This window comes from Dinoponera quadriceps, unplaced genomic scaffold (genome assembly GCF_001313825.1).
Source record: "Dinoponera quadriceps isolate SergipeBrazil2010 unplaced genomic scaffold, ASM131382v1 scaffold119, whole genome shotgun sequence".
In the NCBI taxonomy this organism is placed as follows: Eukaryota; Metazoa; Arthropoda; class Insecta; order Hymenoptera; family Formicidae; genus Dinoponera; species Dinoponera quadriceps.
In genome coordinates this window covers 98077-116872 of record NW_014554226.1, presented here as the reverse complement: position 1 = coordinate 116872, position 18796 = coordinate 98077, and the positions used below count along the sequence as shown (strand labels likewise).

Sequence of the window (18796 nt, the reverse complement as noted above, 5' to 3'; positions counted from 1 at the left end):
AATATAACGATGGCTGCATATAGCATGCAACCCCGTGGGAACTTTCCCGCTGACACTGGATTATTCCCCTAAAAGAACGTTCTTTTAACAACGGGTTTACTAACCGGCAGATTATTAGACCCGTTATTTCTGTAATTTAGTTACGAAATTTCCACTATATTTAACGAGAAACCGTGTGACTAAACGCCGGACGTACTTTCTCAAGTAGTATGACTCAAGGGCTGCTCAGACGTATTTTCCATTCTGATAAAACACAATTCAACAAGCTAACTTTCGTAAAAATGGAGAAGCACTTTAAAGTCTCTTTTAGTACTTTTTAACCACATTAGTTACGTCGTCGTTAATTTTCCTCGAGATATTTCGAGTTGAACGAAAAATGGCGCTCGAACCTTCAATTGAGTTTTCGCAGTGAAAAATTATTTGATTTGAAAATGTGATAAACCAAGGCCAATAAACGAACGTATAGAACTGTTCGACCAAATATGAGCTGTGCTTGAGCTGAATCTACAACAGGGGGCTTTGTTTTCTAACCTTCCGGTAAAAGTTACTAGTAATTTCTACTAACTTTTATATTCGGCCTGTCCGAGATCTATAAAAGCGATTCAACTGGTTATTGGTCAATTTCTTAAGGCATAGAGTTTAAATTGTAAAACTTCGCTTTAGGCGCCACCTACTTTATTTTCTTCAACTCGTTAGCAAAACTGTCACTCGATTGGAAGATGATAAATCTATCGTAGATAATCTTTCGTGTTGGTAAGTCATATAATGAACAGAGAGAGAGAGAGAGGTTTGAATCAGGCTGTTCAAAAATTTTTAACCTACACGGAACGGGTGATGATAAGAAATTCATCATAGGTACGATATAAAGATTTGATCACATACGAATCAAGATGCAGTCCATCAGTGATCAAGTAGATGAGGCCACAGAACTCTGGACGGATGATAATAACACGTTTGAGACAGTGCGAACGAGATTACGAGAAGCTACTTTAATGAAAAGAAAGGAGAATCGTGTGTCTGCCTGGAATAAAAATCGCACAAGCTTATTAGGAGAATCATTTGGGAATGGGTTCTTTTCGATCGATTACATTAGTGAAAGAGCGAAGCTTCTCAAGAAGAAAAGAATATCCTCTGAGGATTACAGATATTTGCCCAACGCTCTTATTCAGGTATATTCTATAGATGTAATTGATTAATCTTGTTAAACGCAACATATATACAAGATTCCACCTAGAGCTCGCAACTACGAGCGTCGTTCTATCTTTATTTAAGGTCTAGCGAGAAACAATATCATCATGTTCATAACTGATAAGAAACTAATGTAACATTATTTGTAATTCCGTACATTCTCTTCCTAGTGTGAGGAAAATATAAATTCCTTCTTAAAAATAGATCAAAGTTTACCAGGCTTGATACGTGATCTTTCTGGTAACGATCCAATTCTTCAATTATACGCAGCAAATTGTTGCTGCAACATCGCTCTTGGAAATGCTAAAGCCTGTACAGCATTAGGAAAAGCAGTTATCCCATATTTGCTTACCGAACTGGAAAGCTTAAACTATGCATTGCTGGTAATCTATTCTGAGTAGCATTAAGCTGATAGTTGCTTACTTAGATCTAAAGTACGGTAATTTATTTCTTATCAGGATGTATGTATTTGGACAATTGGCAACTTAATTGCAGGAAGCTACAAGGCTTTTTCCATTCTACATGCGCAACACTGTTTGAAACACTTAATTTTATTATTAAACAATTGTGACGATATGATTCTTCCTTCTGTAATATATGCAACTTTACATTACGTGCATGTAGCGTTTCATGAAATATCGTAAGTAGCAGTTTTTTTTTTCTCATATAAATCAACTGACACAAAAGCAAGAAATGAAACTTGCGCACAAGTCTAATGCATTTTTAATATTTATAGAGAAGAGGAAATGTTAGAACTTGTTGAAGCTACTGTAAAACAGAATCTCCTGTACAAGGATCCAAATTTTACTTGGCTGTTAGCTCTGTTGTCCTCTTCATTCATCACACATCCGTATTTCTCACCTATCTTGTCACAAATTGTTGACTATCTTTATCACTCTGGGCTAGATAATATCAGCGAGGTTGTTATGACAAAACTACATAAATACATTCTATAAAATACACATTTTTTGTACAATTACAATATTATTTCAACTTTTCCTGCTTTCTAGATTACAGCATCTATACGTATATTAGCTAACTCTTATGAAGATAAGACGGACATTCTTCTGAGAAATACAGAATATTCACAGGAAGATCTGTGTGCTTTATTGAATAAATTATTATCGCATCAATGTATACATATTAGAAAGGAAGCTCTCTGGTTAATAGGTACACTTCTTTTACAAGGATATAGTAAAAGAAACAATTTATCTGGATGAATTGTTGCAGGAAATTTGTACAATCACCGATCATCCGGTATCAGTCAATGTATAAGAGGCATCATACCCTTTTTGTCGTCATTAGATAAGGCTATCTTGTCAATCGCAAATTGTATGTAAAGAACAACTCCTTTATGAAGGTACATTATGCCTGCGAAATTAAAATCAAAGTGCGTACAAATGTCGTAACCTTCAATTATAATTCTTACAAATGAGCAATTTTATAGATTTCTAAATGGGGCAAACTTTCGAACAGTATCACGCGCTTTATGAAGATTGTTAGATAATTAAAAGAAATATCCTCTACGACTACTAATATTCTCTCTTCACAGGTACAAATTTCCTTAATGGTTCCGAGGAGGAGATGTGTCGGTTCGTCCGTATGTCTTCTATACACTCTACTTTGACAATATTGAAGTATATTTGCCCCAATAGATTCGCCGTGGGATGGTTGGCAGCTTTTAAGCATTGATAAAGCGCCTTATCACAAGTACAATGCGATCTGTAAATGTTGAAGATTGAATGCGTCGAAATAACTAAAATGAAATTCTAAGTAAAGAAAGGTAAAGACAATATTGAATAACATTTGTTTGATTAAGTAATACAAATGGAAGAATTGACAATTAAAATGAAATAATACACGACTTAGTCACAAAATACATTATGCTAAAGGTTTAATAAAATTCACTCTTAAATCGAAGGAAATTTAGTGATTTACACTTGAAATTCCGCTAATAAGCTCTTACTTGGTATACAGGGAATAATTCGTGAGGTTGTATCGAGTTTGTTGTGCACGGATCTTTATAGGACAAAGATCGTGGGTGCGACAGCATCTGAAAAGCAGATTTGCATCCGTTCAAGTTTTCGATCGTATCTTTGTGCCGCTCAGTAACGTAAGTTTAATAATACCTGTCGACGTAGGGTACGTCACCCAAGTCGTGATAATTCTCAGCAATGTCACCCGTGCCGCACCATTTCGTTCCTGGAATGATCGATCTTCGTTAAAATAAGATTCGCGAGAAATTGCGCGCACGATCATATGAACAACCAACCCGGTAGAATGCCGGAAAGCAAAGTAATGGAACTTGCGGCTATGCGAGTTCCTCTGCTCAGCACGTTTGTAGGCAAAGTGGACGTAGTTTCCACGCGAATACTATCCAACAATTCGCATTGTTGCATGAGTCTCGTAATGTCCTGAAAGGACACCACTTGTGGGTGCGAAGTGATAGACAAGTTTCGTATTACTTCGGTAGCCTCCGATGGCTCGCTGAAAGAGTCAACGATGCATGTCAAGGTAGCACGAAAAAAAATATGAAATACTCCGAAAACTGGTTTCGGTAGTTTATGTTTTTTTCTTTTTTTTTAGCGACTTGAGACCACTTACTATACTTCGATTATATCGCAATCGTGCAGTATATTTCTCGGACCAAGGTCTACTACTGCCACTGTCTGTTCGTGATAATAAACAGCTCTTATCTCGTCATTTGCTAATGCCGTAGCGCTCGAGGCAAGGCTGTCCAGACCTTTGAATGTACTTCTGAAGAATGTTGGCTGTTGCGTAGTTAAACTGCACGCCGACACGACAAGAAGGAATGTCCGTAAGTCCGCCGAGGGCATTTTCTTTGTATCGCTTTTTTTTTGCTGGTCGTCGTTACGTGATCTCATATCTTTGTAAATCCTTCATGACGAATCCCTTTCTCGCGACATGTAGAATTCGGTAACAGCATTCCCCGATATTTATTTACGGACGATACGAGAAAATTCTAAAATTGAAAAACATTACGTACAATTTTTCATCATTTTGCGATATTTCGAACGGAATCTTGGGAACTTACTTACCTTGGGACATTGCTTAGTACTTGCACGATATATATGTATCTTCGAATGATTCGTTTTATATAAAAGACAAAGTTATTAAAAAGAAACACCTTCCTCGGCTCGCCGATATCATTACGCTGCACCGACTGAATTTTTTAAACGGCGCGTGCGGTAAATTATATGCAATGGGGGAATATATCGGCCTTCACGAACAGGACCGGACTAGCCGATCGAATGACGTTACACCCGCGCAGGTATACCTTCCCTCTCCTTGGATCGCGATCACCTGGTGGTGGCGACTGTACACCCAGGTGGGGAGACCCACATTCACGGGGACTAGGACGAAGAAAGCGGGACGAAACTCTCCGGATAGCAAATTTACGGAGTTTTTAGAGAGCGCGAAAAAAAGGGGGAAATCGATCTAGCAAAGGATGGATTAATGTCTCCAAACTCATATATATTTGCACGTCTATCTAAAAGAAAACACATACACAATAGTGCGTAAGTTTTAAACCGTTGTTCTAGAAGCAACTTGCTCTTGTGTAGAAAAAAAATCTACGTTTACGTACGCGTTGAGCGGAATTTCTCCCGATCGAACTTTCCGGCATTTTATTTATACGACATTTGTTCACTTTCACGTGCCGTATCACGAAATTTCGCTCGCGGCTAAATGGTTACGCAACGCGAAGAAACGTAACGCGCTCATTTCGAAGTTATGAAAGTGGCTGTTCGCTAATGATGTTTTCTTGCGTATAATTTAACTCGATAAGCACGATTCTTAACAGTGGCCTTGCCTCAACGAATGATTCGATTTGTTCGGATATTGACCTCCCGTACGAGCCGTGCTCAACGTGATGCTCACGGGCGTCGCGTTGGACAGTTGTAGCCGGACTGGACATTGCTTATATCCTGTAATAAAAAATGAAAGAGATTATAGACGAGGGTATAACGCGCGCCGATAATTTCAGTGCACGAAGTCTTTTTAGTAGAACGCGCTAGGAATAGAAATGATTTATGTCGGGTGATTGACATTTTTGCAAGCAATTTATTATTCGCGCGACTCTTCCATCCGATTGAACGGGGAATAGAAGGAAAATTGAAGAAAAGTACCGGCGTGATGGGGCCCGGAGCAGTGGCAGCATATAGGGTTGTTACGCGGTCTCGGACAGAATTCGACGCTGTGCGGTTCACCGCAGCGTACGCAACGTGGAAGATGACGACAGTTGGCAGCGACGTGCCAGAAACCCTGGCAACGGTAGCACTGCAATACTCCATCGGCGACACTCGACGTCACTGCGTCACCGCACTGCGAGAGCATACTGCTGGAGCATCCGGTATTATTACCGCCACGCCACCAGCTCTCCGGGACAGCGCTGAAGCGCGCCGCCCCGAAGAAGTCCAGACCTTGGCGCAGCAAGGCCTCGTAGTGGCCCGCGTCGAAAACCTATGTGCGAGACGGGAAGAAAACGAACGATCTCGCAGAAGAAAATTTCATACCTTACGCTCAGTTTTCTGTGTCACCCGCGCGACACGTTCTCTTATTCCGCTTAACGCGCGATATTTAGCGAGATAATACCAGAAGTTATGCGGTCACCTCTACTCGAACAAATTGCCTCGCACGCTCGACGTTCCCGATGGCGATCCCTTGCTTGGTCAGAGCCGAATCGATATCCTGGAGCGGTATGGCCCACGGCACGCCTCTCAGTAGTACGGCCTGGCGGTACCGAGAGTCCCTCGCTGAGAATCGCGCTACCTGTTGCCACCCATTTTCCTGAGCATCTTCTGGAGAATTAGGAAGATTTTCCAACGTATACCTGTACAGGTGTTCCGAACACTTGGCCTAGATCGCCGCGTTGCAGCAATTTCTCGGCGTCGTTTTCTCTGGCGAAGGCGGCAATCAGGCCGCACGGCGTTTCTGTGACTCGCCAAGCCGAGAACGGCTCGGCGGCAGCGATTGCCTCCTCGAGATGGGATCGCAACAACTCGCAACCTGATCCAACGATTGAATGACGAAACATTCTTATTTCAGCTGATACGTTTAATATACCTATGTGGCTTTGCTCTTGAAGACCACGCGAGATGTACAAGGAACACGTGAATCGTGGCTCCGCGGTTTCCTCATCACGCGATGTCGAGTTTCGACTTTCATCATCTTCGATTCTGCTTTGCGAAGAATAGCCTGCCGCCTCCATTACGTATATATATTCGCGACTATATCTTGAATTTATACATACACCGTTGCTTTGAACTTGACAAAATTAATATCATCATACTTTTGTTACGGAATGAAATCTCGACGACATCACAACTGACGGAAGTCAATAAAAGAGAACTACGTTAATTTACCTCAGTTTGGCTCCTTCTCGTCTCGTTAGCGCAGAAAGATGCGACTTTTGCATCGGAAGGAGAGATACGGCCCATGCTTACGCCGCTCACTGTCGTCTAATCGCCTCGCTTCAGGATAGTACGCGACAGAAATCAATCTGAATTTCTACCAACAATATCGCGTCGACATTCTTCACAGTCCTTGAAAATCACACGATAATTGCTATTATCGTAATATTTCCTTTTTACGACGAGTTACGACAGAAAGGAGAGCAATTAACGAGATAATTGAGCTAATTCATATGCACGACCGCATGCGTGACGGCAAATTCGAGAGAAACTCGTTCGACTTGTGTATACAAAGAATTTCCTGCTCGAAAATGATCCCGAGTATCGATTATTTACACGATTGAAATCAAACGATTCCATGCGAAAGTCGAGTCAGTTCGATCGTTAATTTTCTCACTGACGGAATCATCTGTTGTTGCGAGCGTACAGTAGAGATAATCGATACAATTCAATCGTTTTAATGCCAAATAGTCGACTTTTTAATATTTAACTTCGATACTGTCCATCCTGACCGTCTGATGGCGATTATTTTTTCGATTTGACTGATCACTCACCTAATAACCTTAGCAATTAAGTATATTAGTCATTGATTTCGGCGACTTCAGTTCTTCAGTCCCGGAAGGTTATTTTCTAAAGCAGGTAAAATAAGAGCGAAATAGGTTGATGAAAAATTGTTTAAAAATCAGTTATTATTTTTGCGATCTCACCGATTGGCATTTATAAATATTTCACTTGGCATTCCGAATTAGCGCCGCGTCTTTCATGGATTTATTTCTGACGTTTCGTTCACTTCTTCACGGTGGCATTTATCAATTATTATTATGATATATAATATATACGAAATAATATAATTTATTTTACAAATAAAAAAATGTTATTTAAAATTGACCAACCGCTGAACGGAACGCAATGCGATTGGTCAATTCCGTTGAGTTAATCGTCGATTAAATTTAAAATTTATGGCGGTCGAAGGGAGCATTAAATGTAATTGATGCGTATTTCCTTAAGCCTAGTTCATACTTATTTAATGTACCATACGAGTTGGTAAATGTTATACTATCAATGGTAAAAATGTATGGGACGTTACGAAAGAAAGGCAGTCGCGCTGGTAGCAAGCTAAATAGTAGATAAACTGACTCGCTACTGGCGCGAGTTCTGATTGGCTGTTGCTTTTCCGTCGAAATCCTTCCTCTTGGTCAGATGTTGAATGAGGACGAAGGCAAGGTAAACTTAACCTAGTTACAATGTGCGCGCGAACAGAAAGTAAATAGACATTTATTCACTGCTCACCTTTGTTCGTTGTATTTTTTTGCGTCAAGTTCCGTCGACGGAACGCATTTGTCTGATATCTCATTCCATCTGTTGCAAGTGGTGTAATGCCGCTGAGCTTCCCAGCTAACCAAAGTTGAGAGAGCCATCGAAACGGCATCAAGATGATGATGGATTATTTTGTGACCAATAACTCCTTGGCGCCCGCACCCATGGGAATACAAAGCACAGCGGGTGCGGTGCCTGTGAAAAATGACAAAGGTTAGGACGACGAAAAGCACGATATGTGACTCTCGATCTAAAGGGCTTTCGCGAAATGTTTACAACAGGATACGTCAAGTAATTTGTTGCCTTTCGATCTGACAGAGAGATGTCATCCCTCCGTCTAATAGACTTAATACACGCGTCCGTTTATGTCCTCCAAATGACTGCTTTCGATCTCTTTAGTAATGTCTCTTTTGCAGGTGAATTGTCGATGAAAAAGGTCAAGGTGCATCGTTATGTTTCCGGCAAACGACCCGATTACGCCGCGGCAAGCTCGGACGAGGAGTCGGAAGAAGAAGACTTTCTGGAGAAGCGTGCGCTCAAGAGCTACGATGAGAACGAAACCGTCGGTACGGACGTTCCCGTGCATTCGCACGCGAGGACCAAGGACGAGGACGACCCACGTCTGCGAAGATTAACGCGGCAAAAGGAGGCGCCTGCTGAGGTACGCACCGAGAGGCACAGACACATCCACGAGCCCGAGCTGATCGAGATCGAGCTGGAGAGAACTCGGGAGAGGATCAAATTGGAGAGCTCCGACACGTCCGAGGACGAGGAACTGTCAGATTCAGAGATAGAGAAGCGGCGAGAGGCTCTGAAGCAACGTGTACTCTCGAAGAAGGACACAGAGGAGGAACTGATACAAGGCGAGGAAGAGGAGAGGTCGGGCGAGAGCTCGGAAGAGAGCTCGTACTACGAGGAATACACCGACTCCGAGGAGGAGACCGGGCCGCGGTTGAAACCCGTGTTCGTCCGCAAGAAGGACCGAATTACGGTGATGGAGAAGGAGAAGGAGGCGATGCGGCAGAAGCAAGCGGAGGCCGAGGCGAAGAAATTGGCGGAGGAACGCAAGCGGCAGACCTTGAGAATGGTGGAGGAGGCGGTGCGGAAGGAAACGCAGGTCGGCAAGGGTAACGTAGAGCAGGAGAACAAATTGAACGACGTCTGCACGGACGACGAGAACGACGAGGTGGAGTACGAGGCGTGGAAATTGCGCGAGCTTAAGAGAATCAAGCGAGACCGCGAGGAGAGAGAACAGATGGAAAAGGAGCGTTTGGAGATTGAGCGTATACGCAATATGGCGGAGGAGGAGCGAAGGCAGGAGGCACGATTGAATCCGAAAGTGATTACCAATAAAGCAGCCAAAGGGAAGTATAAATTCCTGCAAAAGTATTATCATCGCGGTGCGTTCTACTTGGACAAAGACGACAGTATATTCAAACGTGACTTTTCCGGCGCTACTCTCGAGGATCACTTTGACAAGACGATCTTACCAAAGGTCATGCAAGTGAAGAACTTCGGCCGCAGCGGTAGAACCAAGTACACTCACTTGGTGGATCAGGACACGACGCAATTCGATTCGCCGTGGATATCAGAGACTGCGCAAAATTTAAAATTTCATAATAATCAAGCGGCGGGTATGAAGCAAGTTTTCGATCGACCTTCTCTGAAAAAGCGGAAAGCCGACAATTGAGCCAATCACACCTTTTTTCTTCTTTATTTATAGTAAATACATGTCGAAACATTTGTACAAATAACATTGCTTCGCTAATTTGAAAGCAATTTCTGGCAATTAAAAGCGATAGCTCATGCATATAAGATACAAACGATACCATCGTCTATTTATACATTACAATGGAATTGCGAGCAAAATGCAATCAGTTTGTCGGTTTATATCGTCGGTCCCATCCTGTTTTTAGAAATAGAGTGTAATATGACTTACGTATGCAAATATTTTATATACGAACGAAATTGCATAGGCACATGATAATAGATTGGAAAGCATACGTACAGTTTTTTTTTTCTTTTTCTCAGGCATGCATTTTTAGTATACTTCCGGCTACAAGCTCGATGTAATATTATATCAATACTTTCTTATTGAGATTATGTATAATTTAATAACCGAACGTTTCGTTACTTTATGTTTAAAAAATTCACACCAACTCTTGGGTAACTTGAAGGGATCAGAAATATGTAATAATATATTTTCTATATCGTAAATTTACTCTACAATCTACCAAATGCCACATTGCGTGACAATTTTGTTTGATTGCGAACGACGTGTTTGTCGCAGCAACTTTCAGCGATCGAAATGTTGTTGACTTTTCTAATCTTTTTTTTTTTCTTTTTTATGTTAGTCCTCATTTTGGATTTTTACCCGCAAGAGAAGCTCGAGTAAATAATCTCTACTTAATGGACTTTAATGTTAAAAAATAGAAGGAAACTTTTTTTTACGTTCTAAAGGAAATATGAAAAATGACAAAATCTCGGTGCATGTAACATATTAATTACGGCGCGAAAAATCTTGCTGTAGATTCTGAAATATAATCGTGCGATGATAACGTCCGTTAAGTCTTGAAATGGTCTTTCTTCTCTTTCTTCCTTTTAACACGCGTCTATATGTCTACAGGTTGATAAATTGTCTATAAATAGCATCAACAGACGTAAAAAACATACGCGCATGTATATAACGTTAATTATATGAAAGACTTATTTCGGACTGCGCAATCTTTTCAACGCTTGTTTTGCAGCCGCACATTTAGCCAACTTCTTGTTAGATCCGAAACCATGAAAAATCTTTTCCTTTCCAGCAATGTTTACTTTTAGAGGTACCATAATAATATTTCTGCTTCCGATCGATGTTGCTTCACTGCAATTATAGAAATATTTTATATACATACGTGTGTGCATGCGTGAGCAAAAGGAACAAATGAACGAGAGAGACACATGTGTTTGTATAGAAAAAACATAACACCAAACATACAAAAATAAGAACAAGTCTGAAAAATGATACTCACAGGAATTTTGCATGTGCATTTTGATGTTCGTGTATTACACGGACCGGATTTTTTGGGATATTTCTGCTAAATTCATCTGTGAAACACAAGGTACGATTATATACAATATCTCGATAAAGAAGCCAACGATATTATTAAACACATTAATAAATCGTGAAACTCTAGTAATGTTTCTAGGAAATGTCATTTTCATTAAATTATTATTGTTACACGATTATTCATACCGTTATTCATATATGAACCTTACCAATTTCTTTGTGCATGAAAGAATAAACCATCTCCCAGACTTTTGTCAAGTTCCTGTTACTATCGAGATAGATGGCTCCGATTAATGTTTCGAATAAATCTCCCAGGACTTTCGGAACGTCGATATACTCGGCCAAGTTGCAATCTTCCTCCTCGAGCAACACCCATAACAACTTTGTCGAGAGGAAACGTTACAAGTTATAATCGCTACATTCGCTATAAAGATCCAATTGTATACACACCTCATCATTAATTGTATAGTCTCGCTCTTCTTGAAACTTGACAAAACGATTGATTATTTCGTGCAATTGCGGAGCATAGGCCAGCAAGCAGGTATGTAGACCATATCGCACGGCCAAACAAGCGAATGTTATATTATTGACGAGCGCAGATCTCAGATCGGTGAGAGCACCAGGATTCAAGTTGCCACAAGATTCGTAAATATGGCACGTGATCAAAAGGTCTGGAAGGAGAAAACCCGTCGTTTGTTCGCTCAGTTAAAAAGGACATTGACTATAAAAGAAAAAAAAAAAGAAAGAAAAAAGAAATGATATTTTTGCATTCACCCAGAATGGCATCTCCGAGAAATTCCAGTCTCTGATAACAACCGGTTATTCTATTTACCGAGTACGATGGATGGGTGAACGCCTGAAACATAATAGAACAGTGATATTCAGACAGAGGCAATGCAAGACAATTAGCGGAACGTAAGTTGTCTCAATACTATATTATAATCAAGATTACCTCCAACAAATATGCCCGATTGTTAAATTTATAGCCAAGCCTTCTTTCCAGGCTATCGGCCCATGGCATATGCTCATTCGGATTTCCACCGATTGTAGAATTATGGGACAAACTAGTACCGTTCAGTAATTCATCAATCGCGATATCTGGAAGTATGCCGAACCACTGGAGCAGCTTTGCAGCGCCACTTATACCGGTACTCTAATATCAAAAACCAATGTATCAAATAAATCCACCTTTTTAACACACTTTCTGAAAAAGTGCACTCACCCTGAGATAAATGCCAATCAGCGCTTCCACACAATCCGACACGGCTTTATCGGGCACGATTTGAATATTCAAATAATGTTCCATGCCGGTTTGGCTTTCCGCCAAACTCCATTGCGATATTATGTTCTGTATCGCATTGCTTGTACTCGCACTTACATTTCCGGTTAATCTCTCTTCGTCTGGTATCGTAAGTTCGTACAATATATTTAACGACACGTTCTGGTCCAACAGTGTCTTTTGCAATGGTCGGAATACCGTATACGCGGGTACGATGAAAGTACTCATAGGCATAAACTCGTCAATCTTCATGCGACCAGGTATGCTCTTCTTAATGCCGCTGTAATACAGATTGCGATTGCCGATGATTTTGCCTTTTATCGCCGTCAATTGACCCTCGCTAAGCTCTGGGAAGGAGTGATACAAGAATAACGATGTAATGAACTTTAAATAGGAATCGCCCAAAGTCTCCAATCGTTCCAAATTGAACCCATCGTGGCATATCTTGGTAGTAAGCGCCTACAATTGAGTGGAACTTTGCGATGTCATAGATGTCAATTATTTGCCATTAAATTAAATTGTACATAACACTGCTGTCGACGTGTCTCCTCACTTACCTGCATAATTTCTGCCGGACTAGGCCCATGTAACTGTTTTTTCGCAAGAATGTACAACGGTGGCACCGCTACTATTGGCTTCGAAATATAATTGATGTTTTTGTTCAAATTGTTCTAAATATAAGAGAAAGAAAAGTTATATATATTTGTCATTGATATATGTGCTGCTGCTGCTTACCGGAACGGTATCGTCTTCATCGCAGGTTAGCATAAAATTACAATAGTATTGCACATCTATCATTTGAATGTTTTCTATATTACGGTATATATCTTGAGGTTCTTGATCCTTTGGCCAAGGATACAAATTGGATTCGGTGTTCATTACTGTGTTCATAGAAGAAACAAACGCACGGATTATTATAAGAAAGATTTCCCAACATTTCTTTCATTCGAAAAACATACCGTCTAATTCTACTTCATTTATATCCGGCTCTGTTTGCGTGCTCTCAACTGTGTCGTCCAATGTTGTATCCAATAACGGTTCCGCTGGCTCGATTTCTTTCTCTATCATATCTAACGCGGGCCATTCACTGCCGGATGGTAGTGTTATTATCCCTAAACCAGTCTCACTTACAATAGTTGTCCTCAAATCTTCCGCAATTAAGAGTTGCGTAACTCTATGAAGAATGGAGGGTAAAGTAGATGCTTTAAGCCAGTACAGAGCAGGGAAGCATATCTTCCGGCACAATTCCGGGATTAGATGTTCCTCAAAATCTTCCAACACATCCGCTCGTCTACGTTTGCTTAGTCCAGGTTTCATACTCCTATCGATAATAGTTAGAATGTGAAAATTAACGTTACATAGCCGCGACATCTGAGCGCGCAACCACCGGCCGTACCTTGGTTTTATACAATTAATTTTGGTCGATATCGCCTTTACTTCCAGCAACGGTTGTTCCAGATTCTGGATCTTTAATCCGTGTTTCTCCTCGTAATAATCGATATAAGTTTCAAAATCGTCAGTCGGAAAAAGCGATTTGGGTGTCAGATCGTCGCACACTTGCGTGACTATGTAGACGCTCGGTGATGCTCTGTAACTTGGGTTGACCAATGCCACTTCGTAATCACTGTATCTGACGTGAGAGAGCGTAGATGACGAAACTTTCTCCACTTGTTGATATTTCCTTACAATGTCCCAGTTCACTTCCCAATGGACGTTCACTAAATCGTTGGTGGAATCAATTTTAACTAGAGTGGCGTCGATATGTGATGAGAAATTTCTTACTAAATAGAAAACATGAAAGAGCTGTTTATACTTACGCGGAACGATTAGGAAGGAATTTTCAAGATTGTCTTTGTCGAACACCGTAAAGTTCTTTATCACTGGAATGACTTCACTGAAAAGCAAGGTGTGGTATATTTTCAGCGATTTAATATCCTCTTCGTTTAATGTCATCGTTGCGTAATTAGGCTTTACGGTGACATTTAATTCGCCGACATTCATGAAAATCGGAAAAGACGGTATCTGAAAGAGATTATGTTAGCGGCCCGATGGTAATAAAAAAAAACGGCATGTTGCTCGAACGCCTCTACCTTGGGCATGTTCTTTATAGAAAGAATGCCAAAGCCACTCTTGTCGTTGAGTAAATTGTAAAAGACCAAATGCCTGTTATCATGCGGCACAGAATATGTGGGACTCGTATGGAGAATGTGGAGGTACAATTTTTTACCGCTGCACGGAAATGCCTCGTATAATGCTGTCGGATGCTACAAGAGTACATTTCATCAATTGAATGAGAGAGGGCGTATTTTTGCTATCGTGAGTAAAACACACAAATATAAACTAGCCTCTAGTTTATGACGCCGTTTCTTATTATGTGTACCACACCAAGAATCATCTTCATGTTGCCAATTCGGGAACAAGTGATCCTTCCCTTCCAAAACTGCATTCGGCACAGCAAGCTCTAAATTATCCTTCAACGCACCCAATTTGTGCAATCTTATACAACATTTCATGGCGGCGGATCGTTTGGCACCACTTATGTTTGTCATAGGGTCGCCGTAAATTACATCTTTCACTGGCGATATGCTTGGTAGTTGAATAGAAACCTGCCGAATATATGTTGATTAATAAACGTTACAACGACGAAATTAAAACAAATCTGCAAAATAGTACCTGAAACAAATCATTGACGTTCTTGTACAAGGTCCAAATTGGCACCAAAGTAACAAACTTACAATTTAGCAGGCTACTGCAATATCTATTCAATATATTGACCACAGTGTTTTCTGTTAAAACGTTTCCTGTATCATTCAAGCAATATGGTACGATTTCATATTGATATAGACCGTTTTCAATCTCTTGATCAGTGGGTAAGCTGCGAACTTCATTTCCTACTAAAATCTATCAACGATAAATACGCAAGAATTATTGATTTATTATTGTCTTAAACAATTTACAAATGTCTACCGTTCTCATTACGCTTTACTTCCATCTGGTTAAACTTCCATACTGTCTGATATATTTCATCATACTAGACGATCATTATATAGACCGTTTCTGATGTATTTGTGACGATTATTATCCTCAAAATCATATATTTACTTTTGGCATTTTGGCTGAATGCTTACCTCTTTCATTATTAGCTCCGTATTCTTGTAATCCCTATATCTTGAAAGAAAAGAATCATCATTACGTGGCACTAGAACCGTGTAATGACTCGTACCATGACGTGCGCGACCTTTACTTTGTACGTATGCTCTGTAATCTGTCGGTAGGTCATATCGTACTACCAATGCACAAAGTGGCACATCGATTCCCTCATCGACAACATCGGTTGCTACCACGCAATTGCACAAGCCCTTTCTAAATCTGTGGAAAAAATATGTATCTCCTTTATATCACTAATTATATACAAATCATATTGATGAAGAATGCGTTTCTTGTCATTTATACAAGTCANGGGGGGGGGGGGGAAAGAGGCAAACGTCTTTTTATATCGATGCAGCAAAGTATGCGCAAAGTAGATTATAATTTGCACTTACCAATCACTTTATATGTGTCAAATTGCAAATATAATAATTTAAATTTACGCACAACGTACAAGCGTGGTTAACATTTTTGTGCATTGTTAGCTCGCATGAAAACGGTATAGGTAGATAATTATTGATAATAAAGAGCGACTTACGTCGTTTCAAAAATATTAAACATCAACGAATAAAAGGTAAACTTTACCTTTGCATTACTTCCTTTTGCCATTTTGCAAGACATAAAACTTCTCTGGTATTTTTGTAAGGGTTATTTTGACATCCAATTATGTAATCGGGCAAAAGAAAACTATATTGCTCATCATGCTCACTTAATGTCTGGAACATTATCACAGTTTTAAATATGAAGAATCAATAAATAAATGAGTAAACACACGCGCGTACATACATATATATGATACACAGTGTACATATACAAGTATATACACGTGTTTGCTTTAGCAATATAGTTTTTACTACAATAGCTTTATTATAAATCTATCACCATTGTTATCATTGAAATTTATAATTGAGAAATACTCAATGAAACGGAAAATTGGAAACATACTCACCTTTAAAATACTATACATCACCTTCGTCATAAATCTTTCTTTGACAAAAATAATACAGCAAAACTTTTGATCGCCTAATTTATTTTCGTTGAAATTCTTTAATAATATGAATAGTTTATTGACCTGGTCAGATGAAAACCTGAAAATTGATATTTTTCACTTGACATTATTGCATACAACATTAATTCGTATAAGGTTTGCTTTGTAAATCTTCTTAAAAATCATACTGACTTGTAAATTCGTTCTAATTCTGTATAATCTTTCATCGTCTCATCAAACAGTTTCCTTATTCTGATAACTTGCGTAATTAGATACTCCAGAATGACATTCGTTTGCTGAATTATGATAAAATAATTTCTTATTAAAAACATAATGTAGAGTATTTTACACTATTTCGAAAATAAATTTTAATTATACTTCAAAAATCATATTTCACTTACAGTATTATCACAGTATTTTTTTAAATACTCTAGCTGAATCAAATGTAACAAAACTGATTTGTTACCACCATATATACCTAAGACAAAAATTAAACAGCATCTTACACGAACGTTGAAATGTGTGCAAGAAAATGTACGCGAAATTTAGAAGAAAACGCAGATGTATAACTATTGAGAAATGTCAAAAGTTTTCATTCGTCTTTCTCGACGATACAATACGCTCCTGCGTGATTGGAAGAATCTAAATTCTAAATTCCGATTTTATATCGTAAAACTTTTATTTTCCCCCTTGTTCCTCTACATCGCAACTATATCAATCAGTTATGTGAATATGTGTGAATTAATTACCGGTTTGCGTCGTGGTTGTTATTATATCCTTCATAATACTTATCAACTTGGAAGATTTTTTTTTAGGCTGAAAATACGGACTGGATTCCAGAAAAATTTTATCAGTATCCAGGATTATATTCTTTAATACATTTACAGACTCCTCTATTATATCATTCACATCAACAGCTAATGCACTGGCTACATAGGTATCATACTTGATGATATTCTCCTTCGGATTTGTACAATACTCTTGAATACATTCTACCGATTGTACAGTTGCTATTTTTGCCTGGAATGTTACTTCCAAATCCTGCAGTGTAAACAATAGTAAAACTGTATCTCTCAAGATTACATCTGAAAATCATTAATAGCTCATACAGTAGCATAAAGTGACCTTGATAGTGGATTGAATTTTGTCAGATTTAATATTAGAATTCAATAATGTCGCCGACATAGCTAAAGTACGTGGTTGTTGTTCCTTGGGATAGTTTTCAAACAACTGCATAATTTGTCGCATAGGGTGATTATACACAGCTCTATGGCACTCGTCAAATATAATCAAATTTATCCTATCTAATTTCATATACCCACGAGTGATAATATCAACTAATATTTGTGCAGTCATGACTAAAACCTAAAACACAACGGTTATATTATTATTCTTCTCAGTAAGAAGACAGAACTTGTATTGTGAGTCCAATACTTGAATCTCATCAAATTCCAGCTTCCACCTATCTTCTTTCCAAACGTCTACTTTCATATCACCACTGTAACCTTTGCAAGTTAGACACGTATGTCTTTTTATGTATTCTGCTTGTTGTCTGACCAATGCCACAGTGTTCACGATAAATATGCTACGTTTGCCATTTTTACTGTAAGGCCTAAATATAAGAGAAATGTTTCTGATCTGATTGAATGCACATAAAATCAATGCATAATCAACAATTAAAAGTAGGCAAGAAAGAGAATAGAACATTTCTGCATTATGTACCTACATTTGTAATTCACCGCTTAATTTTTTCAAAAGCATAACAGCTATGTACGTTTTGCCCGCACCAGTTGGCAAATAAACGATTATATTATCTTCCACAGCCTTTTCATAAAGATCTATCTGATACGCTCGAGGCGGAAATTCGGACGTCGTCACCTCCATCGTCCCGTATGGGATTTCTACAAACAGGTTATCACGGGAGGTGTTATAGCCATGAAAAGTTGCGTCATCTATTGATGAGGTGTGGTTTACGTATAAACAAGCAATGAAAATGTATCAAATATGTTTGAAATGCTCACATTTAAGAATGCTTACTTTATCAATGATTTGTTCAGCCAACAAATCGAACGACTGCTACGAAAAAAAACTTCGTACCCACGATCAACTGTCAGAAACTGATTAAAACTGGCTGCATCTTCGGCTGAGCAAAGTCAAATGATTCGGGGTAATCCCGCAGTTCCCGAACAGTCTCGAACAGTCTCGAAGAAACAATGGCGTACGTTAGGTTTGTTCGTTTTAGCTGCACTAGAACCGCACAGATAGTTCAGTGCATAGTCTAACGTGAGTGCATCAGAGAGACCCGTCGGTAAGGTCTTTGTAGAACCGCCTACTTTTCACCAAGTCGTCTCGATTGAACGCATTTTCTATAATCCACATCTTAAACCCGTATC

At 39.3% G+C, this 18796-nt stretch overlaps 5 protein-coding genes across 8 annotated transcripts; 2 read left to right on the top strand and 3 right to left on the bottom strand.

Annotated features, from left to right (window-relative positions):
- The first annotated feature begins 755 nt into the window (after positions 1-755).
- LOC106743853 lies at positions 756-2831 on the top strand. 4 transcript variants are annotated; one of them, XR_001374413.1, is made up of 7 exons: positions 756-1169; positions 1359-1571; positions 1647-1828; positions 1925-2108; positions 2199-2350; positions 2419-2548; positions 2741-2831. XR_001374413.1 is itself a non-coding variant. In XM_014618165.1 (7 exons), exons 1-6 carry the CDS (start codon positions 891-893, stop codon positions 2526-2528), a joined length of 1128 nt encoding a protein of 375 aa, XP_014473651.1. In that variant the 5' UTR covers positions 756-890; the 3' UTR covers positions 2529-2548; positions 2741-2831. The 4 variants fall into 4 exon arrangements, 2 of the variants coding, with proteins under 2 accessions (XP_014473651.1, XP_014473786.1); XR_001374402.1 differs by having other exon boundaries at positions 2199-2358; positions 2419-2578; positions 2741-2829; XM_014618165.1 differs by having other exon boundaries at positions 2199-2358.
- On the bottom strand, positions 2585-4991 carry LOC106744071. Its single transcript, XM_014618530.1, has 5 exons — positions 3793-4991; positions 3461-3675; positions 3318-3390; positions 3155-3241; positions 2585-2910 (listed from the first exon to the last, which is right to left on the bottom strand). The coding sequence occupies exons 1-5, from the start codon at positions 4071-4073 to the stop codon at positions 2721-2723; spliced, it is 846 nt and encodes a 281-aa protein (XP_014474016.1). The 5' UTR covers positions 4074-4991; the 3' UTR covers positions 2585-2720.
- On the bottom strand, positions 4984-7603 carry LOC106743997. Its single transcript, XM_014618416.1, has 6 exons — positions 6573-7603; positions 6274-6443; positions 6041-6216; positions 5821-5979; positions 5337-5670; positions 4984-5135 (listed from the first exon to the last, which is right to left on the bottom strand). Exons 1-6 carry the CDS (start codon positions 6623-6625, stop codon positions 5005-5007), a joined length of 1023 nt encoding a protein of 340 aa, XP_014473902.1. The 5' UTR covers positions 6626-7603; the 3' UTR covers positions 4984-5004.
- A 150-nt stretch (positions 7604-7753) lies between these two features.
- Positions 7754-9648, top strand: LOC106743779 (microfibrillar-associated protein 1). The gene is made up of 3 exons (XM_014618003.1): positions 7754-7844; positions 7990-8150; positions 8354-9648. The coding sequence occupies exons 2-3, from the start codon at positions 8054-8056 to the stop codon at positions 9625-9627; spliced, it is 1371 nt and encodes a 456-aa protein (XP_014473489.1). The 5' UTR covers positions 7754-7844; positions 7990-8053; the 3' UTR covers positions 9628-9648.
- A 460-nt stretch (positions 9649-10108) lies between these two features.
- On the bottom strand, positions 10109-18629 carry LOC106743720 (endoribonuclease Dicer). Its single transcript, XM_014617893.1, has 25 exons — positions 18441-18629; positions 18130-18304; positions 17838-18015; positions 17529-17768; positions 17153-17444; positions 16805-16881; positions 16596-16699; positions 16365-16503; positions 16001-16131; positions 15397-15637; positions 14942-15169; positions 14614-14874; positions 14359-14532; positions 14086-14290; positions 13665-13986; positions 13228-13589; positions 13004-13149; positions 12826-12939; positions 12212-12727; positions 11942-12142; positions 11764-11845; positions 11440-11660; positions 11199-11370; positions 10952-11027; positions 10109-10803 (listed from the first exon to the last, which is right to left on the bottom strand). The coding sequence occupies exons 2-25, from the start codon at positions 18285-18287 to the stop codon at positions 10644-10646; spliced, it is 4800 nt and encodes a 1599-aa protein (XP_014473379.1). The 5' UTR covers positions 18288-18304; positions 18441-18629; the 3' UTR covers positions 10109-10643.
- Positions 18630-18796: the final 167 nt, after the last annotated feature.

Coding starts and splice junctions, on each gene's coding strand:
- LOC106743853 (XM_014618165.1), top strand. CDS start 891: ATGCAGTCCATCAGTGATCAAGTAGATGAGGCCACAGAACTCTGGACG. Junction 1,572..1,646: donor GCTTAAACTATGCATTGCTG/GTAATCTATTCT, acceptor ATTTCTTATCAG/GATGTATGTATTTGGACAAT. Junction 2,359..2,418: donor GGAAGCTCTCTGGTTAATAG/GTACACTTCTTT, acceptor GAATTGTTGCAG/GAAATTTGTACAATCACCGA.
- LOC106743720 (XM_014617893.1), bottom strand. CDS start 18,287: ATGGAGGTGACGACGTCCGAATTTCCGCCTCGAGCGTATCAGATAGAT. Junction 17,769..17,837: donor TGGAATTTGATGAGATTCAA/GTATTGGACTCA, acceptor GTTGTGTTTTAG/GTTTTAGTCATGACTGCACA. Junction 11,846..11,941: donor ATCGGGCATATTTGTTGGAG/GTAATCTTGATT, acceptor ATTATGTTTCAG/GCGTTCACCCATCCATCGTA.
- LOC106743997 (XM_014618416.1), bottom strand. CDS start 6,625: ATGCAAAAGTCGCATCTTTCTGCGCTAACGAGACGAGAAGGAGCCAAA. Junction 6,217..6,273: donor TCAAGAGCAAAGCCACATAG/GTATATTAAACG, acceptor TCGTTGGATCAG/GTTGCGAGTTGTTGCGATCC. Junction 5,671..5,820: donor GGCAATTTGTTCGAGTAGAG/GTGACCGCATAA, acceptor TCTCGCACATAG/GTTTTCGACGCGGGCCACTA.
- LOC106744071 (XM_014618530.1), bottom strand. CDS start 4,073: ATGAGATCACGTAACGACGACCAGCAAAAAAAAAGCGATACAAAGAAA. Junction 3,676..3,792: donor TGCGATATAATCGAAGTATA/GTAAGTGGTCTC, acceptor TGACTCTTTCAG/CGAGCCATCGGAGGCTACCG. Junction 2,911..3,154: donor AATTATTCCCTGTATACCAA/GTAAGAGCTTAT, acceptor CAACATTTACAG/ATCGCATTGTACTTGTGATA.
- LOC106743779 (XM_014618003.1), top strand. CDS start 8,054: ATGATGATGGATTATTTTGTGACCAATAACTCCTTGGCGCCCGCACCC. Junction 8,151..8,353: donor GCCTGTGAAAAATGACAAAG/GTTAGGACGACG, acceptor TCTCTTTTGCAG/GTGAATTGTCGATGAAAAAG.